Raw genomic sequence first — 22,300 nt, forward strand, 5'->3', positions numbered from 1 at the left:
GCTGTCTCAGGGGTTCCAAACAATCAAGTACTCAAAGCCTGACGAGCTCCGTTACATAAAGCAGTATATTATAATCACAGCCGAGGATTTAAATAGATCTCCAGCGGGGGCCTCTGTCAGCTACACTAACTGATGCTGTGTCCATTTTTAATCTCGAAAATGAGTTGGGAAAAGTGCCGTTAATAATGTTCTAGTGGACTTCTGGTACTTTTTTTTCAGGTTTGTTTGGTTTTGTGTGTGTGTGATGGATTTGTTTCTATCCAGGTATCAATCGACTACTGGGCAATGGCACATATGAGGCTGCGTTTCCTCCGCACGAGGTACAGTTCATAATCATAAAATGTGTTTGGAAGTTAGGAAGCTGGACTTGTTGAGTGTTGGTTTACCTCACTCATGCGTCATTCACAAACAGCCTGCTTGTTTCTGGCCTGCGATTTCAGGGTGGTTACAAAAGCAAGCACCCCATTAAGACCCACGGGGCACAGAACCACCGACACCTGCTGTATGAGAGATGGGCTCGCTGGGGTATCTGGTACAAATACCAGCCTCTGGACCTCATAAGGTAACCAGCCATGGTCCGTTCAGTATCTCACGGTTTTGTGCTCTCTCCCCTTGTACTCTGCCTGCAAGAGAAAATGTCCCTAGAGTGAGACAAGTCTCTGTTTTGATTAATGTCTGAATAAAACTCTAATTGAAAAGTCAGCCTGTCATGTGGGCCGATTGTTGCTACAGCAATCTGTCTTCTTCTCCTCCTCCTCCTGCCTGACAGGCGGTACTTCGGAGAGAAGATAGGCCTGTATTTTGCCTGGCTAGGCTGGTACACTGGCATGCTGATCCCCGCAGCCCTGGTGGGTCTGTTTGTCTTCCTTTATGGCCTCTTCACCATGGACACCAGCCAAGTCAGGTCAGACCAGACACCCCACAGCAGGGCGTCATGTACAGACCCCTAACATCCTCCACAATCCACATAAATACTTCTGTGTATTATTATTTTTTTGGTGCCTTTTCCTAGGTTTTGCCGTTTGATTGACTGTCTCATTAACGCTGACCTTGTGTCTGACTCTCCTGGGTTTTGTCTTCAGTAAGGAGATCTGTGAAGACAACACCACCATCATGTGCCCCATGTGTGAGGAGAACTGTCCTCCTTGGAGACTGAATGATAGTTGTGTCTATGCAAAGGTCAGTTCATTTATCACTACATGGAACTTCATTTCAGACTGCTGTGCTAATCAAGTTTAGGTCAACGATGGTCATTAAAGGCCTCTGTAAGTTGCACAACAGTTGTACTTTCTATGGTAGTAACTAATATTGTACAACTGTAATTGGTGTTCGTATGTATATTGTGTGTTTTTTCAGGTGACCTATCTTTTTGACAACGGGGGAACTGTGTTCTTCGCGATATTCATGGCTATATGGGGTAGGTGAATGCAGTTTTTTAGGTTTGAAGTTATCTTTGTGCAAATACATGTTTAGAATTCTGTTCCCCACGGTGAACAGCTTTCAAATAAACATTCGTATTCATCCGAGAATACATTGTAGTTGTAGAAAAGTTAAAAAGGAATACAATGTTAATACACCATTGAACAGGCCTTTAGGTGACTAATAAATTAGTATTGGAAAGCCTCGAGTTAAATCTCTATCCAATCAAGCCTGCATATAATTAGCTGTGTAATGAAACACTAGCCTCTAGCTAGCTTCTGTCCTCCACCCACATGACACTGCAGCATGGTGTTACAGCACTGTGTATTCTGACGCTAGTGCACCTGTTCCCAAAGCTAGTGTCCCTAACTCACCATCAAGCCTGCTGTATGGCACTGTACACGGCCTGGGTCTGCTTGTCAAACCGACAAGATGAATGATCCTGACTGCTACAGGAGGGGGCTGGTCTGTCCTATCCTCTGGTTGGGCTGAATGGAGGTCACAGGGAGGTCCAGTCTGTAGTGGCCTGGTAGTGACTGCAGGGACTACGGAATCCAGCTCTGAGATTTTTTGGGGGCAGTGTTGTCGAGGCTGCATTATTGCACCACTGAGTGCTCTCCGGGACTGCTGCGTTTGAGAAGAGGATGAGAAAGGGGGGGAAAAAATGGTTAGCCCAAGGGACAGAACACAAGCATCTGAAAAGACTGATTTTCTTACCCTGCTTCTTCAAACAAAAGTGGGTCGAGCTATATTAAACTTCAACAGCAAGTGGAGTTGAATAGACTTTGAGGGCGCTCACTGGTGCTGTGTACTTTCTCACTGAAAACATCCATAGGTGTGTCCCAATCTCATGTGCAGTTCTGGTCACAGATGTCAGTCTATACCAGAAACATACCTACTGTTTTCAGAACAACAATCACTCTACATCACTCTGAAACCCATAAGCCGTCGTTCAGTAATATGAATTCCATCTCTAAGGTGTCGACATGATCAATACAGTGATTGATTTCTTTACGTCCTTCCCTGTGGTAATCTCACAGCCACTGTGTTCCTGGAGTTCTGGAAGAGGAGGAGGGCTGAACTGACTTATGATTGGGACCTCATCGATTGGGAGGAAGAAGAGGTCAGTTGGTCGAACTCTGTAATAGATTTACAACCATTTCACCCAGTGTTACAATGTCTAACTGTGCTCTAGTTGACAGCTAGGTGGGTTGAAAGAGGCTGATACAGGTCATGTGATAGGTCATGTGATAACGGGATGCATGGCGTTCTGTGTGTCTCAGGAGGAGTTGAGGCCCCAGTTTGAAGCCAAGTACTCCGGAGTGGAGAGGGTGAACCCTGTATCCGGCAAGCCTGAGCCCTTCCAGCCTTTCACAGACAAACTCAGCCGGCTCATGGTGTCTGTGTCTGGAATCTTCTTCATGGTAAAACCCCCTCTCACCTCTGGAGTAATCCGACTGCCTGCCATTGCGACCTGACGAGGTTCAGGATGGGCTTTTCCTCTGAATGTACTATCGCTGGGACTCTGGCCGCCACACAGCTCCCCCTGCTGTTGATGGTTGTGTATTTCGGGAGCATGCTGAAAAAATTTGACTCGGTCTCCCATTGTATTTCCGTTCCTTCAAATGAGATGGAATACCCTAAACCAACACCCTGAGAGGATGCTTTATCTAGTTGTCCATTAGCTCCACTGAAGATTAAATTACAGTGTTTGTTTACACTGTTTTTCAGCCTTGTTTTATTTTCTACTCCTCTCTCTCCCCTCCCTGCTTCCAGATTTCCCTTGTTTTGACAGCTGTGTTTGCCGTGGTGGTTTTCCGACTCATTGCCATGGAAAAGTTTGCATCATTTGACTGGGAGTTTGTGAAGAAGAACTGGCAGTTTGCTACCTCTGGCACTGGTGTCTGTATCAACTTTATGATCATCATGTCTCTGAATGTGGTGGGTGTTTGTCTCGTCTGTATCTGTGTTTCTTAAGAAGCAGGTGCTGAATGAACCACACAGAGGGGCAAGTGTTGGGCAGATATGTGGTCAGAAGCTAGTTTGGGGATGCTCACCTTGCAGATTGTCAATTGCTGTCATTTCCTCATTCACAGTTGATGGACGTTACTATTTTTTCTCTCATCAGGTTTATGAGAAGGTGGCTTATCTGCTCACTAACTTGGGTGAGCATTACCGCCATGCTGTAAAACATTCACTGTAGCGTGTCACAGGTTTGATAGACGCATGACAACTGCTCTTTCAAACTGGCATCCCCACAGAGCACCCACGCACAGAGTCAGAATGGGAAAACAGCTTTGCACTCAAGATGTTCCTCTTCCAATTTGTCAATTTGAACAGCTCCACATTCTACATTGCTTTTTTCCTTGGAAGGTAAGCGACTCCAAAGTCCATCTCCCCAATAAATGTAGTTAGACTTTATATGAGCTACGGGCCTCAGGACATTCAATTTCCTTTGGAGTTTGGCAGCACATCTTCCTTTCCCCTGTTTCAGTTTTCTAGTTCTTTCTTCCCTGCCATCCTTAATGTTATTATTTCTCTGCATTGTCTATGTAATCAGCAATGCGACATCAGGCCACTGTTTCTATCCTCTCCCCACTAACAGTTATTACAGATTGGACAATTGAATTTGTAAGCTAATGTTGTCAATTTCATTATGTTCAGGTTTGCTGGCAGGCCTGGGAAATACAATAAACTATTTAATAGGTGGAGACTGGAGGAGGTGAGTACAATTGCAAAGCCATTTAACCAGGTTATTATTTCAACACTGTAGGAGTTGGTGATTGCCTTCCATCTGGGCGGAGATTTTCGAATATTGAAGAGATTTATCATTTCTGTGATCGTTTCCATGATTACTAAATTCACACAGTAATGAGAGCCATTAATCTCCCTTATAATGAATCTTAGTTACGATATTTTTCTAAATAAAATATGCAGTAAAGCTCTATCATTTATAGGAAATAAACTAGTATTTCTCCAAGCATGACATAGCAGTATGAATATACTGTATACCGTTTTTTAATCGATTTGTATATTACCAGTGCCACCCCAGTGGATGTCTGATCGACTTGTGCCTGCAAATGGGAGTCATTATGGTTCTGAAGCAGATCTGGAACAACTTTATGGAGTTGGGTTATCCGTAAGTACTGCCCTTCAATAAACGATTACCTGTGTATGTCTGTCCAACAATCCCTTCAGAGTTGATGATACAGTTTAACCCCCCAAATCACAGGATCATGCCGGTGCTGTCATTTCTTTGAGTTACCGATTGACATCATTCCACGATTTTGTCGTTTCTGGGCAGTTTTATGAGGTGCATGCTGATTTAACAATGAAACAGAACCATATTATTTCTTATTTCCACATGAAAGGTCCTTTTCTTGTGCAGAAACTCATCAAATCCTCTTTAGTGTGCTCAGTTCAGTGCTCCCGCAGTGCTTTGTCAGAAATAATTGGTTTGAGTTGACAGCCAACATTTTCCTTGCTGTTCAGTTTGCTGCAGAACTGGTGGTCTCGCCGGAAGATAAAGAAAGGAGGGCAGAATGTAGAAAACAAAGTGCAGCTTCCACAGTGGGACAAAGACTGGAACCTGCAACCAATGAACGCTCACGGTCTCGTTGATGAATACCTAGAAATGGGTATGATCCTCTTTACAAAATGTTACCTTCGACCTTTTTCTTGAAGACATGACTTCATAAATGGAGTTGTTACTGTTGGATGTGTAACGTTGGTATCTGGATTGGTACTGGAGCTGTGTTCAGTCAGTCCTGTTCAGACCCTCCCCACAACCCCCTCCTCTCCTCCCCTCAGTTCTCCAGTTTGGCTTCACCACCATCTTTGTGGCTGCCTTCCCCTTGGCTCCTCTCCTGGCTTTGCTTAACAACATCATCGAGATCCGCCTCGACGCCTACAAATTCGTCACTCAGTGGAGGAGACCCATGCCTGCCCGCGCCACCGACATAGGTCAGCTGGCGTCCCTCTAATACCGCCTGGCACTCTACCCGAGTGAGGCCGTCTCTCTAGCCTTCACACCCACCACCTCCGTCGATTTCAATTCCTCTTCACATCGAGTGGTGTGTGTGTGTGGGCTGCTCTGGCGTTTTGCTTACTCACACGTCGGGTAAAGCTACCTGGAGCTTAATGTTCTGAGCGAGCTCTCTTGTCTTGCTGTGTAGGCATCTGGCATGGCATACTGGAGGGCATCGGTGTTCTGGCAGTCATCACTAATGCCTTTGTCATTGCCATCACCTCCGACTACATCCCTCGCTTCGTCTACGCCTTCAAATACGGGCCGTGTGTGGACAAGGGCTACCGCCACGAAAGGTACGTCCGTCTCCATTCACCCGAACGGGAGTACATCTATTTCTGACTGTCAGGGGAGTGGATGAGCGCTTAGGGAACGTCTGAGAAACAGAAACTGTGTTTTCCAACTGGTGACGAGCCTCTCGTATCCTTAGGTGCCTACGAGGCTACATGAACAGCAGCCTGTCGGTGTTCGATATGGGGGAGCCTAAGAACGGCAGCCAGGTCCAGACCAGGTTCTGCCGGTACCGGGACTACCGGGCGCCCCCGTGGAGCCCGGTTCCCTACGACTTCACCCTGCAGTTCTGGCACGTCCTGGCCGCCAGACTAGCCTTCATCATCGTGTTTGAGGTGAGTGAGAAATCCTCTCTCTCCCCTCCTCTCTCTTCCTCTATATTTCTTATTATCTCTCTTTTGGGTAATGCACGCAATTACCTTTACTCCCTTTGACGGAAAGTCAGTTTAGTTTTAACGGTTTAGTTTACTAAAACCTAGTTTACTTCATGTATTATTTACATAACATTGAACCTAACCATAGTACTGTATTTTTGCTTCCAAGTCCATAACTTCACACAAACTAAAATATAGAATTGTAGAAAGGATTTTTTTGTTCTAATAACAAAATTGACATTGCACCCTTAGCACCTGGTGTATGGGATCAAGTCTTTCATTGCATACCTGATCCCAGACATGCCCAAGGGGCTGTGTGAGCGCATGCGGCGGGAGAAGTATCTGATGCAGGAAATGATGTACGAGGCTGAGCTGGAACACCTCCAGAAGGAGAGGAAGAAGAACGGCAAGCGTTATCACCATGAGTGGCCTTAGCTTGACACCCCCCCCTGTCCTCACACACACACACACACCTTCACACACAGGCAAAGGCACACACACCTTCCACACACACACACACACACACACCTTCCTCATACACACACACCTTCCTCACACACAGGCACACACATGCATACACATACCCCCCTTCACAGGCTACCCAGATGCAACCCTCTATGTATTTAAGCCTCTGGCTTCACTGAACTGAGTCTGCACACCAAAGAGGCCTGAGTCATCGTCCCCCTCTCTCCTCTGTCCAGAGTGTCGGTGCTTAGTCTTGGTTTTGAACAACCCCTTCCCCTCCTCTCTTCCTCCCCCTCCTCTCTTCCTCCCCCTCCTCTCTTCCTCCCCATCCTCTCTTCCTTCCCCTCCTCTCTTCCTCCCCCTCCTCTCTTCCTCCCCATCCTCTCTTCCTTCCCCTCCTCTCTTCCTCCCCCTCCTCTCTTCCTCCCCCTCCTCTCTTCCTCCCCCTCCTCTCTTCCTCCCCCTCCTCTCTTTCTCCCCCTCCTCTCTTTCTCCCCCCTCTCTTCCTCCCCCTCCTCTCTTCCTCCCCTTCCTCTCTTTCTTCCCCTCCTTCAGCTTCATCTGGCAGGCTGCCCTTGGCCTTGCACCGTGTCATGGCTTAGAAGGGGGAGTCCTGTGCAATTGTAATGTTTACTATGCAGATCAAGGGCTGCACCACATCACCACTGCTCTCTCTCTCTCTCTGTCTCTCTCTCTCTCTCTGTCTCTCTCTCTCTGTCTCTCTCTCTGTCTCTCTCTCTGTCTCTCTCTGTCTCTCTCTGTCTGTGGCAGCTAGCACCATGCTGTAACAGATCGGTCTAGAACAGCTCACAACATGGCCGTGTACATCTCCATAGACATCATTATGGTCACTGGCCTATGTGACTGTGCGCTAGTGTGACACGTAGTGGGTCTTGTTGCAAAAGTGATTCTGGTGATGTGGCTACCAAAAATAATGGACAATGTTTATGCAAAATAACTGTATGTTGCCCTCAAAGCATGCTAGTTTATATTCACATTGGTTCATTTGTCAACAGCTAATAAAATACTTAAAAGATGTTAACACAAATCTTTTGCTAAAGGTTTCTCTATAAAATCATGTAAAATGCATGGAAATATTGTTTTGTATTTTTTGATAGACAAAGCCCCTGTCTACCTGCCTGGTGCTCATACGGTCTTATCCTTATTCTGTGTGAGCTGTGTTCGATTTTATTTGTAATATTTATTCCAAATTGCTGACCTTGACTGTGTCCTACTTTGGTATATCTAGTACATCATTATATGTAAATCTAGTGTGATTTGATTGTGCCTAACTGTTTTGCAAACAACAAGATGTGTCACCAACATCACATGTGCCTGTTTGTGCTGCAAGTCGAGTAATCTCCCTCTTCCTCTAACTTCCAGAAAATTGAATTATCGATATGGATTGCTTAAAAATGTGAACACTAGAGCCCACCACTGTTGCTTGTGCACCAGCCTCAGATGGTGATTCAGCTCGTACAAAATCCTCAGCGTATGAGGAACAGCCCCATTGTAAACAACTCGCACCTGCAGGGGTAAATCTGTTCTTCCATGCCTAGGGTCTGTTTCTCATTCGCCCTTCATTGTGATCTATTGTGATGACAGGGAGTTAGATAGCTAGTTTAGCCCTGAGACAGTTCAGGGAAACACACTAGGAAGCATGGAAGTGAAAATATCAGACAATACCCCAACATTCTGCTACTGTATATTTTCATTATAGCGTTTTTGAATCAATATATAAAATAACATACAGATTAGAATTTTAAAAAATGGATCTTGAACAGATGCTTAATTTTTTACATTTTCTCAAGGACTTCGCTACCAAGCACATTTGATTACATGACTTCTTCAATTTGCACGATGTGTGGCGGTTTCAGAAATTAAATAATGTATGGAATCTAGAATAGTAGTAGCTGAAATGTAAGACTGTCTGGAATACTTTAATTAGGACATTCTGTTACAGTACTTGTTGTGTTATTGCTGTACATTTTTATTTTTAGTTCAAGAGTAATCATTTCAGTTTTTCTTTACAAGCTGTGTGTGTACAGTATTTTTCTGAAGACTTTTCGTGTGTGTAATGTTTTTTGTTGGTGTGCTGAATTTAGCCAGCATGTCTTCACCTTTCCTTAAAAGCAAGTAAGGTGATGTAACTTCCGCTTTCCTCAGGTGTCTTCTGAATGTTTGCAGCTGATCTTGTTTTAAATCATTTAGTAGATGCAATCAAATGGTATACTGTTTAAGATGTATACAGTAAACAGTATACATATGTTTGCATTTGCACAACTAAAAATCATCACATTAGTCTGAAAATTAAGCACTTTAGAAGCATGATTTGTTTTCTTGCATTGTCTCAAAACAAACCATCTCAAATGTGATGGTATGATGCTCATATAATAAGAGGTTATGACTTATATTGTAAACTACAACGTTTTATTTTTCATTGAACATTACAACTTTTACGAACAGATTGTTCAAAAGCTTTTATGAATAGCATAAAGAAACTAATTATTTGCCTAAAGCTGCAACAAGTAACATTAAATTTAAATATGAGAAATAGTACGTATCTATTGTTAATAAACGGTACAATACAATCCTATACACCATAGGTCTCTAACCCTGGAAAGATACCTTACTGTAGGTTTTACTGCAAACCACCTGATTCTAGTATTTGGTAGTGTGGTTTATTCAAATAACTGATGTGTTCAACAAAGTTGGTTAAAACTGCAGTGAGAGCTAAAACCTACAGGAATGTAGCTCTACAGGAACCAGTTTGGAGACCCCTTAGCTTTACACATTTCAATTGCTGATCCAGTTTATACATATACAGTGGACTGAGGAATGTTAGAATAATTTTAAATCATCCTTCCTGTGATGTGATTATTGGCAATCTATGCATGCTGTCAACCATGGCTGCTCTGTATAACTTGAATAGTGTCCGATGTGGATGCATCAATTCATTAGAATACTTTTTAACTGGGGCCTGCATGACTTATACAGAGCCTAACTCTGTGAGGTTAACAAAATGTGTCTTCAATTGGTTCAAATGACTTGTTTCTTGTTTCAGTGACGAATATGAACGATGTTTAATTCATGGATGGTTGAATCCCCCATAACCTACCATATGTTCAGTTTCAAATACTGATATTTAAGATAAGCATTTTGGTTTATGTCTGAGTGTTTTACAGATAGTGGGTTTGGCATTGCTTTTGGAACACTGCAAAATCCTTGTGGGGAATTATGTAAAAGGATAAAATCTTGATGACAGCTTTATTTGTTTTTTGAAGTCACTTTCAGCACAAAAACTGTTTGAAACCTCTTGCTTTGTCGGTGGGAGAAGCTACTTATAACAACAAAATTGGCAGCTGTAAATCTGTGATTTTGTATCAGATTGGCTATAGATATTGAAGAATGACCATAGATATTGAAGAATGATTCGGATTAATTACTAGAGGCGACATAACATGAATTATTGTCCCTGTCACTCTTTTGAGATATTAAACAATTGATTAAACATCACATGTAAGTGATAAAGTACAATAGAGCAAGAGCTGGCTATGGAAACTGTAGGTAAGGGTAGAATATTGTATTCAGTAGAACAGTGATGACCTTGCCCATTATGAGAAGTCAGACACTGAAGACATGGATATCCTTCCATACTGCATACTGTTAACATGACAGGAAGCCCAGTAGACCATGGACTTTATGTTAGGATGTCATTGGTTGTGTACCAATTACTGGACATTGTTTACTTCATCCCTGTTTACATGTAAAAACATTTAAAAAAAAAGAAAAAAAAAAGGATGTAACATAATAAAATAATTTGGATATCACTCTTTTCTGTAATAAATTATGGATTGTATCTTTTAAACCAAATACTATGGCTGTTCTTTTTTATTATATAAAGAACAGGTCACCTCTACCTGTTATGCTCATGAACCACATAATACACTCCAAATATTGCATTTGAGACCCATAAATGATATTGCATTTAGAAAGGCTGAGAGTCTTCATTAAACCCAGTATTGGTGTAGGATTTTTCCGTAAGGTCGTAATAGTTTGTTGCTGGCTTTTTTCTTTTGAACGCTTTTTTGCCTTTTTCCTCCCACTCACAGTGTCCTTCCCATGTCACGTCTGGGATTTCCAAAACCTGAGAAGCAGAACACAGGTGTTTATTGTGTTCCTCTGATACATCATGAACATATGTGGTCATGCTTATTATAGTCTCTCACTCTGATACATCATGAACATATGTGGTCATGCTTATTATAGTCTCTCACTCTGATACATCATGAACATATGTGGTCATGCTTATTATAGTCTCTCACCTGTTTATCCTCGCCATGGCTCACACCACACCAGCACATTTTCTTGTACTTATCAGACCAGAAGCAGCAAAGATTGCACACTGGCCGTATTAACAGAGGTTTCACATTCTTACCCCTGTTAGATCCTGCCAAAGAAAGTTAGAACCCAAGATAAACCCAAGAGTCCTATATGTTTAATGTATGCACCTTCCTGCCAAAGTAAATTCCTTTGTTTGATTCTGATAAAGACAACTCCAAAGTTTCCACTTGGTTAGAAACTGTGAATTCTTGCTTATGCAGCCTCAAATGCCTCAACATTGCTAAATAACACTTGCTCGCTCAGTTATGTAACGATCTAAAGGTGTTTTCAGCTGGTTTCTAAAGCCTCTTTTGAAAATCGAAGGGTGAAGCCTGGGCTATCCAGAGCAGCAGTTGCATTTTCAACCACGACATTTTCACACAGTTAATAGGATGTCACAGAATGTGCTGTAACCATGTCCCTTCACACTCATGAAGTAGAAATTGATCCCTGGTCCCTTTAAGTCTAAATGAGTAATGTGCCATCTCCCCTATTGCACATAAACAGTACCTGTAAGGAAGGTAATCATCAGGCCTGCTATAATAGTGGCTATAAATCCCACTGCACTGTAGTACAAATAGGACAGGGAGTACCAGGAATCAGCCAAGGGTGACCTGGGGAGGACAAAGGCGATATGCTGGCATCCGTCATGGTGTTAGACACTAATGCGACTTGTCAGGGAAATAATTATAAAGGGACACAGAGAAAAACGCTGGTTCTGCACTCCACCTGGGTGAGAGAGGATTGGAGTCCAGTGAGAGTGGAGTTGGAGTGACAGCCATAACTGAAACATTGGCCTGCTGGCATGCTGTTGTGCTGAGGTCAAGAGGCCTGGTGTTGTTGCTGTGGGCTGGGTAAAGAAACCCCCCAATGCCAGCCCAGAACGAGAGGGCAATGCCCACCATCAACCCTCCAGCAGCACCCTACGACCACGGACATACCAAAGGGTTAGAGGGTTGATGTCAGACTGAGGTCAAGTCGAGTGCGTCTATATATCAAATGGCACTTCAGGGCAGAGTGTGTTATTTGTGTTGTGAATTTATGTTTCAAAGCACCGACCTTTGAACTGGTCCAGGGAAAGACTATTCCCAGAGAGAAAAGGCCAAGCATTGGGCCTCCACACATTCCATGAATACTCAGGGCAGCCTGGCCATCAGGAGTTTAATGAACATTAACACATTAACACACACACACATCAAAAGAAGTTCCCAGAGCAGGACTCCAAGTCAGATTCAACTTTTACCTGTACAATTCCTCCCATATAGGAGGCAGCAACAGCCATGGAAGTGCAGACCACACCAAACACAATACCTGCAGGAGGGTAGATCATCTCTCAGCTGTGTGTAGCTGGTGTCAACTTCTTGTTCATGCATGATCAAAATGTTATCACATTATTTTTTACATATCTTCTTTAACATCTCTCGCTGTCCTGGGAGCACAGTCGTCATGCACATACAAATTAAAGGCATATTTACACAATCCTTTGCTGATCCAGGCACTGGCTGAGTTGGAGAGGTTTGTACAGCTCTGCTTCACTAAGTCCTCATAGGTCACTGTTGCCAGAGCGTTGATGCTGGCGGCCACAGTGCTGCGGGGACCAACGGTTCAGTGAAGAAAATATCTTTGAAATTACATTTCACATCTTGCAATGAATCCATTGAAACGAGAAAACCGCAAACGTTTTTTGGTAATAGCTGCAAGACGCCTCGTAATTGAAATGTGTACGCTTGTAACCTTAGAGTTCCGCTGAAGGCGCAGGCCACAAAAAGTCCAGGAAGGCCTGGGAGTTCCCCCAAAATATCCATGACAAAGTACGGCATGAGCTTTCGAGAGAGATACACATAATTAGAAATGCATGGTACGGACTGGCACAACCGAAACTCGAGATCCAGACACGGTACCGGTCCTAGCACAAGCTAGGCGGCCTAGGCAAGATTTATCACCCCACCCCGGGATCACAAAACGGGGTGCTGCCCCCCCCCCCAACCACAACACGGACATTGACGTGGCGCGGTTAGCGCCCTTTGCTAGTTGTGCGGGAGGATTAATTAATGGAAGCACTTGGTAAAATGCCGCCCCCCTCTTCATGCCGCCCTAGGCGGCTGCTTATGTCGCCTATAGGAAGGACCGGCCCTGTCCAGACAAACCTGGTCGGGGGCGGTAACGAAGCCGGCTGTCCATGGATCACAGCCAGCGTAGAAGGCAAACATGACGAGGCCCGACAGCACAGCACACACCAGGATGATCAGCAGACCCAGGAGGTTGAGGTAGAGAGCTCTGAAAGGGTGTGTGGATGCAGAAGTTCACGTGCTGTCTTTTTCTCCTTCGCAGCACGGAGAATCGTGCTGAATCTATAGGCGAAGCTCTATTGTTTTAGGGCAGAATATGAAGGTCTTGTGGGGCGAAGATGGTCTTGACAAAGAAAGTCAGATATTGTACATCGACTCACAGTGCCATGGCAACAGTTAATGCTTACAGTCGGGCGTGGGTCTCAGTCTTGCAGGAAATACACCTCTGTATAGTAGACTGGTTAACCCCGTAGATGCCAAGCCAAGTAAATGTCCCTCCAATGGTGATGGTCCAAAATGTGTGACGTCTCAGAGGGTCAGGGTCAAAGCTGAGGAAACCATTTTTGTTTATTTTACTTTTGTTACGTACTATGAAGATAGCAGTAAATATCATTGGGCCATCTTCAATCTAATTTCAATGGTATTGGTATCCAGAGAATGGTGAGGCCAGTTTCCTGAACTCACTCAAAGACAGAGAGCCTGTTGCTTATCTGCGCTGCCTCCCAAACAGACCCAAGCCCTCCTGCTTTCAGCACCCCCTGGATCAGCACAGTAAGGAAGCCCACCACCATCACCACCATCTGAAAGGCATCTGTCCACACAACCGCCTTCAGGCCTCCCTGAACACACACACACAAGTATGTACACACACACATACCAATCACAGACACAGACACACACATATAGTGAGCTTGCACACCACAGACAATGAACACATCCATTGGTACCTGGCCCCTCTCTTGTGACTTAATCTCTAACCTGGTTAACTACTTACGATGTCTTGAAAGTTAATTAGACTTTCAATGTTGATGTTGTGAGACATGTGTGAGACAAGTGTTTAAACATGTGCCACATGAGAAGAAACTGAATGGGCTTGAATGAGTTCAAGTTTGAGTCATCTGTCTCTGTTAACCCAACTCACCAAGGTGCAGTAGAACGTACACACGATGCCAGTGGCAAATATAGAACCCCAAAGATTGAAGCCAGTCACTGCAGAGAGATTGAGAATCATTTCAGTTTGCAGAATACGTTTGGTACAGTGAATTTATGTGATGTTTGATCTACAACCGACCTTGATTCAGGGCAAGCGCAGGAGCGTACACCACAACTCCAGTGTATAAAATCTGAAATATTACCAAGACCGTTACGAACATAAATACTTCATAACGTGCTCTTCATTTCCTATGCATCCAGTCTGCTTGACGACATAACTTTGCAGTGTGTATTTCCCTGGTTGGGTAATCTTACCGTCTGCAAAATGTAAATGAGAGTGGCTGCCAGACGAACCCCCCTGCAAAACCGCATCTCCAAATACTGGAGGGAACAGGACGATGGCAGTTTACTGTTGGCTCTGTGCTCCCTGGCACAGTATGCAACGTGTTTCTAAATTATATCACTGGAAGGTTGAACCCCTATCCTACACCACCTTGAGATGATGTCATTTCCTGCAACGCAAGATTGCAGACCAACTTTCCTTTCACACAGACGTGCAAACAAACGGATTGAAGTCTGCTTTTCCAACTCACCTTACAACCCCCTGGGCAGGTAAGCCTCGATAGTGAGGCATGCCAGACAGACTACTATTGCACGTACTCATGAAATGCACACTTACCTCGTAAGTACTCGTGATCCCTGATCTATAAAACACAGGCACAAAAAGTTCTGCTGTTGCGAGCACCACCAAGGTGTAAGCCACGCCAAAGAGTATGAAAGAAGCCCCAAAGCGGTAGACGTCAGAGGGGGCTCCGAGGACCGTGACGGCCGACATGAAGCTGGCCGTGAGCGACAGAGCCACGGGGCCACAAGTCATCTGTCGCCCCCCCACCAGGAACTCTCCAGAAGAGGCCTTGTTTCTCTCCTTCACGGCAAAGAAGACCCCTATTCCAGAGGAGACCACGAACAGACAGGCAAACACCACGTAGTCCCATGATTGGAATGTTCCCACTCCAGGAGACTGGAATGCCATGGTGGTTTGATGCTTCTGTTGAGGCAGTTGCTCTGCTTCTTGCTTTTGCAAAGACGATGTTCATTTACTGAATTATTTAAAGTGTTCACTAAAAGTTGATGATTTAGGGAGCTGCCCATTATTAAATTGAAACAGAGTGAGATTTTGCTGATTAAGGTTGTGACAGCGATTACTCATCCAAAGCCACATTAAGCATTAACTTATACATAAAATCATGTCCTTCTTTTTGAGGTTACAGAAGTAAGAATTTTGATCTATAAAGATGTAAGTTGTAAAGAGTATGTTTTTTGTAGTTTGAAAACAAAAGGAGAATTTACCAAAGTAAAGATGTAAATAATGGGTTTTTGAGGGTTTCTGTAAGGCTTAATGTCACACACAATTAATCATTAATTTTTCTTGAGTACATTTTTTGTCCTAATGTGTGAGACTGACTCACCAGTAAGATATTACATGAGTACAGGTGGGGAAATTGCTGACACTTAAAACAAAATGTCTGAAGACAGTGTTTTCACTAATCACTAGAAGTCTTGACTAATTAAACCAGCAATGACACGAATAGCAAAAAAAACTCAAATAAATATTTCATCATAATCAGACTATTTTCCAACTTTTTGTGTAACACAACCAGATTTATTTAACTTTGTGAGCAGGTTTTCAGTAGCCTGTGCCCACTGGCTATTAGACTAGACTATCAGGCTACAATTCAGTGGTTGGTCTGTGTTAACACTTCTAATTCGGGTTGTCTGTGCCTTTTAGGTAAGGTGGGACTGTAACTTGAGTCGGAATGAAAACTGCACGCGAAGCACTCTCACAGCAGTTGTTGTGCTATAGACAGCGGTTAAAGCCCTAGTCGGCCTAAACCCATTGAGAAGTGGATATGGATTTCACACGTCTAGTGCTGTTTCTTTTAACATCTATGCCACTTTGCTTTTCAGCTTTTAGTGGGCCCTTGTACCCAGAAATGTCTAATGGCACATTTCATCACTTTTTTGTACCGGACGGCGACTATGAGGAGAATGACGACCCCGAGACATGTCAAATGCTCTTTAAATTCACTGACCGGCGCGCGTGCGGAACGAATGAGGACAGTGACTCGGTAGTGCGCGACGATTTTTTTATCATGAAGCATCAAGTTGAAGCTGCTTCAAGGTTGTTGGAAGGCATCGGCAGAACGATATCTTACGACTTGGACGGAAAGGAAAGCTATGGGAAATTTCTTTCTCAGGAGACATCTCAGATTAGTGAGGCTTTTACAAGTGTGGAGAAATCACTCTTAGAGTTAGAAGTTAAATTCAAACAAAGTCAGGACAACGACCTTGAAGAGGAGCACCAACTCAATGGCAATGTATTGAAGCCAATCCATGGCGTTACAGATAGTCTCAGGGAGACAACGGACATCTCAGTGGGACTACAAGATAAACACGAGCTGCTCTCTCTCGTTCTTAAAAGCCATGGCATAAGACTCAGTCGTCTCAGAACAGAGTATCTCAATGTATAAATCAGCCCAGTCCCAACAACTCCAGCTGGAATGTCCATTGCATGAAGAATGAAAAATACTTCTGGCGTATGTTTGCGCGCGCATGTGCATGCACACTTTCTGAATTGTTGTGTTTAATGTTCCCCTGCCTTGTAAATGTGTCATTTGGAAGGAACTTGACTGAAAACATAAACACAGTCTTTGAACTCAGGGGAGCAACATTATCCGTTATGCCTGACTGAACCCCTGGAACCACCTCTTCAACTCTTTAAAGCTACATAATCCGATTTTGCTGACTTTATTTCATCTTTATTGTATGCTTCAAATCGGGCTGTACATGTAGAGAAATGTATTGGGAAGTACCTGATATTATCTACTTTAAATAGTTTATTCTTGTTGGTACATAATGTTACTGTTGTCTAGTAATGTTTTTTTTCTTATGTTGTGTTGTATTTTCAGCTTCAGACATAACAGGTCTGTTTGAAATGTTCCCAGTTAAAACCAAATAAATTTTAACTAACAGGGATAATGCCTCTATTGGAACTATTAAACGAAACTTTTACCCCTAAGAAATTCTATGTAGGGAACCAAAAGTATAACAAAACACATACTAAAGGAAATGTGGGAAACAGATGTATTAAAGTTAGAGGTCATAAAGATTTAATAGGAAATATGGGAAAGCAAATACAGATCATGAACTTCTAAACTTCCTGTTGTCAATGAATAAAGACAACATTCCTTTTTCACTGGTAACACAGAAAGTTTAGACGTTGCTCTAGATTTACTGTGTACGTAAAACATTTCCATTTTTACTTTTTTTTTTTCTGGGAAGCCTGTGTCATTTATTGTTCTACTTATTGTGAAGGAGGTCATGTTTTTCTATTGCAAAAATTAACTAACTAATTAACTAATTAACTAACTAATTAACTAAGAAGTCAAGGGTTAAGGAGACTTGAAGACCTCAGAAGTGGTTAAATAAAATGACAACCTGATTTAGTCTATGTTCTCCTTATAAAATACAGAACAAATGAAGTCAAACGCATGAACATTTTATTTTTCAAAAATATTTTGACTCGGCTACAATTCCATGAACATCAAAACATCTCTCATGAAATCATACAGATTCATCTTCAATGCTCATGTTCTCCTTGAATTAACATAAATGCATAACTACATACATACAGTTAAAAATGTATAGGAACATATATTTTTTACTCAATAACGATACTACTGCACACAATTGCCCTTTGAAATGTGACAATACTCATTCATGATTTAATTGTAAAAGTTTGTGCTATTGATCTTCTGTGTTTCTTTATAACCTGTAATAACTTATTTTTTTCTTTTGAATAATTGTGTGCTCCCTTTGAATAGCAAGCAATGACACTTTACAGTTTATTGATTTACATTTACATTTAGTCATAGACGCTCTTATCCATTCCCCCGGGCAAGTAGGGTGAAGTGCCTTGCCCAAGGATACAACGTCATTTATGTGCAGCCAGAAATCAAACCGGCAACCTGCTGATTAATAGCCCGACTCCCTAACCGCTCAGCCATCTGACTCCAGGTCTGATTAAGAGGGACCGAGAAAGCCCCAGATCTACTGAAGTAATCTACATTAAAATCTCCCTCTTCAGTAACAAAGAGAAACAATGTCCTTGTTTATGTCCAATGTCATTTAGCAGACGCTCTGAGCGACTTACAGTAAGTACAGGAACATTCCCCCCGAGGCAAGTAGGGTGAAGTGCCTTGCCCAAGGACACAACATCATTTGACTCGGCCGGGAATCGAACTGGCGACCTTCAGATTACCAGCCCGATTCCCTCACCGTTCAGCCACCTGACTCCCCTGTACATTGTGCGGCCAGAGTGGTGTGAGTGCTCTCAGTTTTAAATCCCCCTGGATGATGTCTTTGGAAAAACAGCTCAGCTCTGCTGTTTCAGAAGGGGGTGGGGAACGTGTCACTAGGAAGTTTGGCAACTTGTCATACACAGCCATTCTCCTGTCTGGGCTTCTGGGCCACCATGTGGGGGGGATAGAGGGACGGGGCCAGCGTGCACAGGAACCCAGCCAGCAAGGTGAGTCCTAGCCCCCCAGGCACAAAACATGGACCAACCATACCCATGACTAATGTCCTCTGGTATTCCATACATGTAGCGGGGATAACGGGAAAGTTCAAAATTGATCCCAGCTACACAGGTGCACAAGGAAATGATACAGCATGTTCCTGTTCAAACAAAAAGAAAACAATGGATCATCACAAAACCATTATAAATAAGAAAATTGGTGTTTAAATCAGTGTTATTAGGCTACCGGTACTCAGCCCACCTATTTTCTTCTGGACCATATTGTACCCGTTCGGTCATTCCCTCTCCATAACAAACCCTTTACTGCCCCACAATGGTCATTCAGAGTACTGCTTTCTCTATGTAAAGTAGCGCTTACCTCCCATGAGGAAAAGAAGTCCAGCAACATACTGCATCAGATCATGCTTCTGACAACAGCCCAGTACTCCAATGATCCAGCCAAAAAGAATGATGGAGATTGCCATTCCTATGAAGCTAGCAGTCATTCTTTGGAGGTCTGTCACGGAGAAAGACATGTAATTATTTCAATAACCATAACATTTAAAATAATCAAATTGATTCCACCTTAATGTAGCAAAAGTAAATAAAACTGGGCTGAGTGTGAAGCCACAACTTACGGAGTGCGTGCCACTCATCCTGTTTAATTGTCTTGGTGAGATTTATTGGTAGATTTCGGGGGAGGGTTGAGGAGGAGTAGTAGTATTTAATTTGTGTGCAGCGTTGAATCAACCCTACAGATAAAACGAAAACAAGCGTTTTACAAAGCCCATTTGAAAAACACCAGTGCCTGGAACACAACACATGCAGTACCGTAACCTGTAGCCTACCATGTCCTAACGCAAACCATTTTTAAAAGAGTTTGCCTGTAAAATTCAACATTAAACAGGATAAAGAAAAAAATCCCTGCCCATTTCAAAGGATGGATCTGTTCCTGCGTAGGCCTGCTATGAGTTGGATAACCGCGCAACATCAGCACCTTGGATAGCGCATACGTTGTCTTAAAACACTGACCGAGTCGTACAATTGCAAGGAGATCAACATACCATTTTCAGGGGTACAAATATTGTTAACAGATAAAAAACAAAAACAATAAAAATTACATCGGACACGGTAGACTAGAACGTAGCAGGCTGATATTGAATGAATTAAACCTTTAAAGATTAGGTCCTCTGTTTCCAGGTCGAACCCTTCCCGGTGACACTTTCTCCACAGCCCGGTAATGGTTGAGTTGAATTGCCGACTGCAGAGGGACTCCATGGCCGGGGCAGGAGGCAAGAAGTGCCGTTTAGCACGCAGGAGGATTCCACCACTAGATCCCTTTCTCTCTACATTATTTTCTTTCGGTAACATGCGCAGAGGGAGGTTGTGATTTGAAATGTAAATATATCCAGGGTCATTTCTTTTGTTTGAATAATTCTTGCAACGTTCCCGGTGCCTCCTCGCATCGGTTTCATACCAATTGTCGGTACTAATAGCAACTGCGATCAATCCTAAGGCACAAAAAGCCAAAAAGAGACCTGCGACCGTTAATGTCCTCATAGCAGCCATGTTCCGCGCACGCTAAAGGAGCTGTTTTAGCGCGAGGTATAGCTCTCCAACCGCTGCTGTGATTCCCTGGGATAGCAATCACTATTTTGTTATAGTCTCTCGTAGCTCGCTGTAGTATAAATTGCGTAATTGTCTTAAAAATACTATTTTGTTTCTTTGATATTATGTAAAAAGGACCACACTCACTTTTATGTTACTGTCGTAAAATACGCATAATTCGGTGGATGTATCATTGCCACAGGCCTATGTTTAGGTTATCTGGCAACGAACCTAACACTGTAACATTCCATCTGGGACATATTGTCAGGTCGAATAACTAATGCCAGCAGATGGAGACAGAGCAAACATTTGTAAAAACAAACCAGCAAGAGTGTTCTTTGTCAGTATAACATGTCTGTAAATATAGGCCTTAACGAAATCTAAATCCTACAAAAACCGATTGCAATTAAATTTGTCTCCCTAATAAATATCTTAATCGGTCATTCATCACACAAACTAATAACTTAATCACTCTATCTAATAATCCCAAATCATATTTGCATATGTAACCTACTTCCTCTATCTTCAATAGGTTATTTTAAACCTCTCCGTTACCTTTTACATATAATGAGCACTGGAGTAAAAAGGTGGTTAGACAGCTCGTGCTGTAGGCTGTACAGGAAATGTGCCCTGAGAGATAAAGGCTCACATTAGGCTGGCCTACTGTGGCCTACAAGCTTGACTGATAGACCACATAGCCTACCATTTACACGTGGTCAGTAGTGCTCCTTACTCAAAATATGAGTGTGTGTTTTAGCTTTTTTGTAAGGTGATATGTGTCTCCGTTTATGAAGTAAAAGTTAAAAGTAAATCATATTGGATAATAATCATAGCTTGAGTCACATGCTAGTTACATTTTTCAGAGATAACTATGCCTTTGATGGCTACTACATACAAATAGATATTGTTTTTCAAGACACTGAGTTGAAATCCATTCAAATGTTAAGTGAAACCGATTATGTCATCTTCCTGTTATATTCACTAAACTTAATTGAGCTGAAACAGTTGAAGCGATGACATTCTTTTAGCAGTTGTGCAAAAGATGGTCTCTGCAGTTGTAACTGACTTCCTGTAGACAGGAAATACACTCCAACACGTCAGGAAAACCTACTAATATTTACTTACAGTATATTCAACATTGTATAAGATCTAAACTATGGGCCAAGAAATGTGGTCTCAGTAACAACCAAAGCACATAAAAAGGTAAAAGTAGGTTGGTATGGTAATACAAAATGTTCTATTCTATGATTTTTTACCTTCTATTGCAAATAGCTACTACATTTATATTTGATCCAGTCTTACTGCCCTCTGTACCGATGATGTAAAGAGCAACTGAGATCTGAGTATTTCAACAGATTTGTCACAATGCTTGTAATCACTTACAGTACATTTAACAATACCTGACTGCCATCTAAACTATCGACTTCAAACTATCCTTTGCCAAATCAGATCATGCTCTCTTATTGGTCTGTTTACAGACCTTTATTGTACGATTCAGAGAGCCTACATTGGCAGTTCTTCTCAGGACTCTCATTTTTGTTATTCCCATATATAAAAAAGGGAATTGAATCTAATTGTTGATTATTGTTCCTCCTTTGAGCCGGAGTTCAGAAGTGTGTGTATGTGTGTATGTCTGTGAGTGTGTCTGTTTAGATAGTATGTTTGTGTACAGATATTTACAATGCATCTGAAAAAATTGTCACAAATCAATACATTAGTTAGATAAACCATTTGTTTGTTGTGAGTTATTGTAAACTTATTCATTGTTTAAAGAACTGCGAATACTATTAGAATTTCAAACAGGTTGGTTATAATGCATTCAAAACTTCCTCAAATGAATGACTATAGTGTCTAACTGTGATTAAAAGGGGAACTGTCCTCTGTCCAAACATCACTTTTGGTTTCAGACCTGTTCTGTCCTCTTTAACCGCCTAGG

At 42.6% G+C, this 22,300-nt stretch overlaps 4 protein-coding genes across 7 annotated transcripts in view; 2 read left to right on the forward strand and 2 right to left on the reverse strand.

Moving 5' to 3' along the window:
- ano3 (anoctamin 3) overlaps nucleotides 1-6,964 on the forward strand; it is a 27,985-nt gene extending 21,021 nt beyond the window's left edge. For all 4 annotated transcript variants that reach the window (XM_084673267.1, XM_084673266.1, XM_084673268.1 and 1 more), the window contains 17 exons: nucleotides 265-320; nucleotides 441-562; nucleotides 770-904; nucleotides 1,083-1,179; nucleotides 1,357-1,417; nucleotides 2,460-2,542; nucleotides 2,703-2,843; nucleotides 3,196-3,360; nucleotides 3,548-3,584; nucleotides 3,681-3,792; nucleotides 4,084-4,141; nucleotides 4,461-4,558; nucleotides 4,912-5,057; nucleotides 5,230-5,382; nucleotides 5,595-5,742; nucleotides 5,877-6,072; nucleotides 6,364-6,964. In XM_084673267.1, the coding sequence (XP_084529393.1) occupies nucleotides 265-320; nucleotides 441-562; nucleotides 770-904; nucleotides 1,083-1,179; nucleotides 1,357-1,417; nucleotides 2,460-2,542; nucleotides 2,703-2,843; nucleotides 3,196-3,360; nucleotides 3,548-3,584; nucleotides 3,681-3,792; nucleotides 4,084-4,141; nucleotides 4,461-4,558; nucleotides 4,912-5,057; nucleotides 5,230-5,382; nucleotides 5,595-5,742; nucleotides 5,877-6,072; nucleotides 6,364-6,546 (1,991 nt within the window). In that variant the 3' untranslated portion in view covers nucleotides 6,547-6,964. The remainder of the gene's footprint in view (nucleotides 1-264; nucleotides 321-440; nucleotides 563-769; nucleotides 905-1,082; nucleotides 1,180-1,356; nucleotides 1,418-2,459; nucleotides 2,543-2,702; nucleotides 2,844-3,195; nucleotides 3,361-3,547; nucleotides 3,585-3,680; nucleotides 3,793-4,083; nucleotides 4,142-4,460; nucleotides 4,559-4,911; nucleotides 5,058-5,229; nucleotides 5,383-5,594; nucleotides 5,743-5,876; nucleotides 6,073-6,363) is intronic.
- Nucleotides 6,965-10,494: 3,530 nt separating this feature from the next.
- On the reverse strand, nucleotides 10,495-14,561 carry slc5a12 (solute carrier family 5 member 12). Its single transcript, XM_084673321.1, has 14 exons — nucleotides 14,496-14,561; nucleotides 14,320-14,371; nucleotides 14,170-14,237; nucleotides 13,713-13,867; nucleotides 13,436-13,576; nucleotides 13,107-13,236; nucleotides 12,694-12,782; nucleotides 12,435-12,547; nucleotides 12,203-12,270; nucleotides 12,019-12,105; nucleotides 11,689-11,882; nucleotides 11,470-11,573; nucleotides 10,902-11,026; nucleotides 10,495-10,723 (listed from the first exon to the last, which is right to left on the reverse strand). The coding sequence occupies exons 1-14, from the start codon at nucleotides 14,550-14,552 to the stop codon at nucleotides 10,565-10,567; spliced, it is 1,542 nt and encodes a 513-aa protein (XP_084529447.1). The 5' UTR covers nucleotides 14,553-14,561; the 3' UTR covers nucleotides 10,495-10,564.
- Nucleotides 14,562-16,052: 1,491 nt separating this feature from the next.
- fibina (fin bud initiation factor a) lies at nucleotides 16,053-18,131 on the forward strand. Its single transcript, XM_084673329.1, has one exon. It carries the CDS (start codon nucleotides 16,091-16,093, stop codon nucleotides 16,709-16,711), a length of 621 nt encoding a protein of 206 aa, XP_084529455.1. The 5' UTR covers nucleotides 16,053-16,090; the 3' UTR covers nucleotides 16,712-18,131.
- A 543-nt stretch (nucleotides 18,132-18,674) lies between these two features.
- On the reverse strand, nucleotides 18,675-20,325 carry tmem276a (transmembrane protein 276a). The gene is given in 5 exon segments (XM_084673325.1): nucleotides 18,675-18,783; nucleotides 18,785-18,917; nucleotides 19,136-19,273; nucleotides 19,395-19,508; nucleotides 19,929-20,325. Coding segments are annotated over 5 exon segments (891 nt in total).
- Between the last annotated feature and the right edge of the window lie 1,975 nt (nucleotides 20,326-22,300).

The sequence above is a fragment of the Hypomesus nipponensis genome, chromosome 14 (assembly GCF_054491055.1).
Source record: "Hypomesus nipponensis isolate SF chromosome 14, ASM5449105v1, whole genome shotgun sequence".
Classification (NCBI taxonomy): Eukaryota; Metazoa; Chordata; class Actinopteri; order Osmeriformes; family Osmeridae; genus Hypomesus; species Hypomesus nipponensis.

Excerpts from the sequence above, each read along its gene's own strand:
- fibina (XM_084673329.1), top strand. The coding sequence starts at position 16,091 with ATGGATTTCACACGTCTAGTGCTGTTTCTTTTAACATCTATGCCACTT.
- slc5a12 (XM_084673321.1), bottom strand. The coding sequence starts at position 14,552 with ATGCGGTTTTGCAGGGGGGTTCGTCTGGCAGCCACTCTCATTTACATT. Across the intron at positions 11,027-11,469 it reads GATGATTACCTTCCTTACAG|GATCTAACAGGGGTAAGAAT; the intron begins GTACTGTTTATG and ends TTTCTTTGGCAG. Across the intron at positions 10,724-10,901 it reads GCCATGGCGAGGATAAACAG|GTTTTGGAAATCCCAGACGT; the intron begins GTGAGAGACTAT and ends TCTGCTTCTCAG.